This window comes from Vitis riparia, chromosome 13, assembly GCF_004353265.1.
Source record: "Vitis riparia cultivar Riparia Gloire de Montpellier isolate 1030 chromosome 13, EGFV_Vit.rip_1.0, whole genome shotgun sequence".
Classification (NCBI taxonomy): domain Eukaryota; kingdom Viridiplantae; phylum Streptophyta; class Magnoliopsida; order Vitales; family Vitaceae; genus Vitis; species Vitis riparia.
The window spans coordinates 5,757,697-5,763,401 of NC_048443.1; the positions used below are offsets into that span (position 1 = coordinate 5,757,697).

Here is a 5,705-nt window from a genome sequence, read left to right on the forward strand (position 1 = left end):
CACGTCTCTCATCCACTTATCGTTTTCGCATAGCCACAACGAACACTTGCGCCACCTGAACAAACGGGCTTCCAAGTAGCCCTTGCCGCCAATAAGTCGGGATTCCGATCAAGAACAGGCCCAGCGAGGCTGCAACTGTGGCTACAAGGATCGCATATGTTGTGCCCCAACCGATGGATTCTTGAATGTAAACTACAAGGAGTAAGGACACAAATACACCAGCAACAATGGTAGAATAACACCAGTTGAAAAATGAGCTCTTTGCGGCTTTCTAGTCGTTGTTGAACTAGTCGGCAGCGAATGTCTAAACACATGGCTTTATGCCGCCTTCGCCCATGGTCAATATGTAAAGTGTTAAGAAGAAGATTAATGGATTGTGGGGTAGCAAAGCTACTGACACTAACATGGCTAGCAGAAGCATTCCCTGTTCATTTACATCCAACAAAAAAAAAATAGGAGAAATGCAAAATTAGATTGCTTATAAAATTTTTCCAAATGTTCCAGATCTCCTTAGTAGTTTTATATTTCGTCAACTATATGTCTATCGAATTATCAACGAAGTTGTTGGTCCAAGTGATAACTTTCAAATTACTTACTTCCCAAGCATTTAACTATTCTACATATTTTTCCTATTTTTCATTAATAGGTTTGCTTAGAGTGCCAATAATATAATCTCATATCTTTTTACCCTTAAGAAAAAAATTTCATCATATAATACAAATAAATTTTTCCATCCAATCTCACATTAAAAGATCTAAAGGAATCATCTTATTCACCGGTCATGACAAATAAACAACCAATAACCACCAAATAAAACAGAGCAAATACAAACCAAAGAAAATGAATATCAAATCAAATAACATAATCAAATAGAAAAAGAACAATGAAAATCACCCACTACAATAACTCACAATCAAATAGATATAAAAAAAAGTGTATGAAATTAAACTCTCTTCCATAAAAGCACATATCAAAAGTCTTATTAATAATTGATTTTGCTATGATGTCATGTTGAAATCCAAAAAAAATTCAAAGAGAAAAAAAGAGAAGAAAATCTAAGATTTCTTATTATTAATTCTCTTTTAAAATAGATACAACACCATTAGAATTTAAATAGACCTAATAAATAAAAAAGTTTAATGAACTTTGCCCCCTCAACTTATCTCATGTTTTGCACATTACTCCTTTAGGTTTAAAATTGAACACATTGCACCTCATACTTCTTAAATTGCAGCACTCTACCTTGATCGTTGGATGATGTTAGTTTTAGTATATGGAAATATCATGTGTTGTGCACGTGACTGACGAATGAAGGGTACATCTAGAAAATCCTAACCCAAAAAAGCCATAAACAAAGAGTTTCATCTTTGTTCTTCATTCAAAAGCCCTAACCCGTCGAAGCCATAAAAGCCCTAACAAATTCGAAGCCCTAGAATCTAGGAAGTACAGCTTTGTGAAGAAACACAGCTGCAAGAGTAAAGGAGGATCCTCCTATTCATTGCTATTTTAGTAAGGAGGCTCGTCTTATGACATCTTGGCTATCGTGAAGAAACACCTTTGAAAAGTAAAATTCTTAGCTATGAAAAGGAAACCCTAAACACCTAAATTTATTCCCTTTCATGAAATTTCTCAACTATGAAAAGGAAACCGTAACTTTGAACACCTAAACACCTTAAATTTATTTTTCCCAAATTTTATCAGTTATCAAACCGAAACCCTAACCCTAAACACCTAAACACTCAAAATTTTATCGATTATTCTCTTTACCGATATGTTCTTAGCCATTAAAAAGGAAAAAATTGAAGCAAAACATTGGAAGAAAAATGAAATTTACCATTAAAATCCATTTCAATCGAACTCTTAGCCCTTTGATGTCTATATTAAGTATTTGGGACTTTTAGGGTTTCAATGGGTTAGGGCTTCGAACAAAGACGAAGCCTAAGAGTTGTTTGGGGCTTTTTTTGGGGTTAGGACTTTCCAAATCTACCCTTTGTTAGTCATTCACATGCACAGCACGTGACATTTCCGTCCACTAAAACTAACACTGTCTAATGATCAAAGTAGAATGTTGTAATTTAAGAAGTATGATGTGCAATTTGTTCGATTTTAAACCTAAAGGGGCAATGTGCAAAACACAAAATAGATTGATGGGGAAAAGTGTATTAAATCTAAAAGAATAATTTACCTTTATTTCTAAAAATAATAATTTTAATATAGTAACTAAATAAATAAATATATAATAACTTATATAATAACAAAATATACAATTCTAAATATAGGAAGTAAATATATTAATAACTCTTAATACTCATATGTTATATATATATATATATATATATATATATATATATATATATATATATATATATATATTGTTGGTTAAAAATAAAGTGTAAGAAGAGTTACACTTTTAATGTGTGAATTAAACACATGATTAAGTTTTGGAATGTTACAAAACTTGAAAGGTTAAGGAAGACAATGAGTCTTCTCATCTTTGTAACTTTATAAAACTTAAGAGGTTAAGTGTAAGAGAGTTACACATTTGAGATTAAATCATGTTTAATGTGTGAATTAAACATATGATTTAATTTTTTGAATCTTACAAAGATGAGGAGATTGAGGAAGACAATGGGTTTTTCTCATCCTTGTAACCATTTTTCAACCCTAAGAGTGCTTTATATGACTTTTCTTCTTTTTGAAATCTCATACAGAAAAGTGAAAAGGCTTGATCAATCCCAAGACTATTTCCATTAGTTCCCAAAAGATTTCTAGAAGAGGGAGGAAATAGAGTCTTTGGACAAAGTTCCAAGAACTTGTTTGAACCTTTCTTGTGTTCTTTTTCTTCTTGTTCTTATTTTGTAACTTTGAGAGTTTTATTGTATCAAAGTGAGTGTTTGAGAGTGTTTCTTTTCTCCATTGTATCCATATTTTCCAAACATCATCTCCTTCCATTATTATTGTAACCATTGAGGCTGATCTTTTTCTCATTTGGGTCATTCCATTCAATCTTCTTGTACTCAAAACCCTTAGCAAACCATAAGAAAAAACACAGATTCAAGGCACTCAACCCTGCCAGCATCCAGTAGAAGTAATAAAGGTGTGCCCTGTTAAGATTATCCACCAACCATTGATGACCCGTCCTTGAGCTGATAGCCTGCACAATAGATATAACAGCACTGCTCAGAAAGCTCCCTACACCCACTGTACTAATGTACGCGGCTGCCCCCATGCTTCTCATCCCTTCTGGAACTTGGTCATAGAACAATTCTTGCATTCCAACAACGGTGAACACCAAGGACGTTCCACATGAGATGTATTGTGGGAGTAACCACCAGACCCTCATTGGAACAGTTGATTTGGGTGAATCAATGAGCCCATGTTGTCTAGCAACCCTGACCCTTTTTGCTTCCATCACTCCAGCTATAATCATAGTGAATATCAATATGAAGTGACCAATGCCCATTCTCTGTAGTATTGTTATCCCAGAAGGGCGTCCTGTTATCTTTCTCGTAACTGGTACTAGAATTCTGTCGTAGATTACAGTAAAAATGACAATGGTGATGCCATTGATGGCTTGAAGTGATGCGGCGGGTATTTGGAAGCGGGATCCATTAATTGATCTGATCATGGTGCTGCCTTGCTTGGTGAAGTAGGTGCTGAGCTGCGCAAACACAATGGTAAACATCAAGCTGGTCAGCCATATGGGGACTAAACGGAGAAGAAGCTTCACTTCTTCGACTTGATTCACGGGACACAGTCTCCAATGGTTCCTGGTTTTGCTGGATGCATCTATGTTATCCACTATCATCGCCTTATCTAAAATTCTGCCATTATCAACTTCAATAAGGATATTAACATAGAATATATGGAAGTCCCAAAAATGGAAAAGAAAGCGGCAAATACCTGAACTGAGTCGTCCGAGCCAAAGTTTTGAACCCACTTCGCCCATTGCCATGGCCTCCAACCCTCCAATCTTCAGAACAAACCCTGGAGTCACTGTGCGTCGCATCCACTCGTCTCTTCCGCACTGATGCGACCAACACCTGCGCCACCTGAACAAACGGGCTGCCGAGTGGCTCCTGGCGCCGGTATGTCGGGATACCCATCAAAAACAGCCCCAGAGCGGCAGCCACTGCGGCCGCCAGGATTGCGTATGCCGTGCCCCAGCTGATGGAGTCTTGAACGTAGACTACAAAGAGCAACGAGACGGAGGCGCCGGAGACGATGCCGGAGTACCACCAGTTGAAGAATGAGCTCTTGGCGGCCTTCTCCTGTGGCACGTCATCGTTGAACTGGTCGGCGGCGAAGGCCTGGACGCATGGCTTGTGGCCGCCCTCTCCGATGGATATAATGTAAAGTGCTAGGAAGAAGATTGATTGATGGTGGCGCAGGGAAGCCACTGATACTGATAGCGTTAGCAGAAGCACTCCCTGTTCATTTACAACCAATTTACACACATACAATCGCATATAAGTGATTAATTTTCTCAAAAACAATAATGAAAATAAACACATTCATGACACAAAAATTCTTCATGTGATTCATGACGAAAAAAGAATTGACGGAAATAAATGATGAAGAACCCACCATAAAATAAATGATGGAAGATAAGATAATAGTCTTGAATCGACCCAGGTAGGAATCGGCCACAATGGCTCCAAGTATGGGAGAAACCATAGACACACCAGACCAGATATTCACATTCTTGGCAGCCGTGGGAGTGGGTTGACCAAGAACATTAGTGAGGTAGGTGATGAGGTTCCCCGACACTCCATAGTATGAGAATCTCTCTGCCACTTCCACAACTGCACCAACCATTACAAATATGAGAAAAATCTTGCAAATTCTGGGTTAATATGTTGAAGATGAAAGAGATCATTAACTGGCTCTTACATATGACGAAAATGGCTGACCTCCAGCCACCCTTAGAGGGTTTTTGCTGGGCAGAGAGCTTGGTCTCTTCATGGTCATTAACAATCCTCTCTGGAGCTTGAGAGTTGTCCATTGAAGGGACGATGAGGGATATGGAAACCTGGGGCCTCTGTTTAGTATTTATCGACTTGTAAGACAACAAAAAGAAATGTGCCACTTTGGGAGATTCGGCATCTCCCTTCAAAAAGCCGTCTTCACTGTTCCTTTTTACTTTCTCTAAGTTTTTGCCATTAAAGAATGTTTGGTTTGGCAGAGAAACTTACAGCGGTTCTGAAGCGTTTTTACCCTAAATGTATTTTCTTTTTTAAATTAGGTGTTTAATAAATTTTACGAAACACTTTTAAAAATCCATTTTACGAATGAAAAAACGTTTCAAATAAAAACATCGTCAAAAGGCACTTTTAGGATCTCTTTGAATAATATTTTTTAAAACAATTTTACCTTTAAGAAAAAATAAATTTAGCTATTAAAAAAATATAAATTTCTTAAAAATTGAAAATAACGAGATTTTTTAAAATACATCTTTTTAATACTTTTAGTTGTTTTCAATAATAAAATTAACTTTTAAAACATATTAAAAATAAAAATAAAAATATTTGAAGTTTCTAAACATATTTTTGTCTTATAAAACATCGGAAAAAAATTAATTTTTAAAAACTGATTTTTATAATTATTTTTAAAAACACAAACCTTCAAATCTTACAACCATTGCCAAGATATGAATGGAGCTATCAAAACTTATTTCAAAAGTATTTTCTAAAAATGCTTAAAAC

General features: G+C 36.1%; 1 protein-coding gene across 1 annotated transcript; it reads right to left on the reverse strand.

Annotated features, from left to right (window-relative positions):
• Positions 1-2,938: 2,938 nt before the first annotated feature.
• On the reverse strand, positions 2,939-5,005 carry LOC117928218 (protein NRT1/ PTR FAMILY 5.4-like). Its single transcript, XM_034848136.1, has 4 exons — positions 4,894-5,005; positions 4,588-4,805; positions 3,904-4,430; positions 2,939-3,824 (listed from the first exon to the last, which is right to left on the reverse strand). The coding sequence occupies exons 1-4, from the start codon at positions 5,003-5,005 to the stop codon at positions 2,939-2,941; spliced, it is 1,743 nt and encodes a 580-aa protein (XP_034704027.1).
• Between the last annotated feature and the right edge of the window lie 700 nt (positions 5,006-5,705).

Excerpts from the sequence above, each read along its gene's own strand:
- LOC117928218 (XM_034848136.1), bottom strand. The coding sequence starts at position 5,005 with ATGGACAACTCTCAAGCTCCAGAGAGGATTGTTAATGACCATGAAGAG. Across the intron at positions 4,431-4,587 it reads CTTCCATCATTTATTTTATG|GGAGTGCTTCTGCTAACGCT; the intron begins GTGGGTTCTTCA and ends GTAAATGAACAG. Across the intron at positions 3,825-3,903 it reads GCTCGGACGACTCAGTTCAG|AATTTTAGATAAGGCGATGA; the intron begins GTATTTGCCGCT and ends TGATAATGGCAG.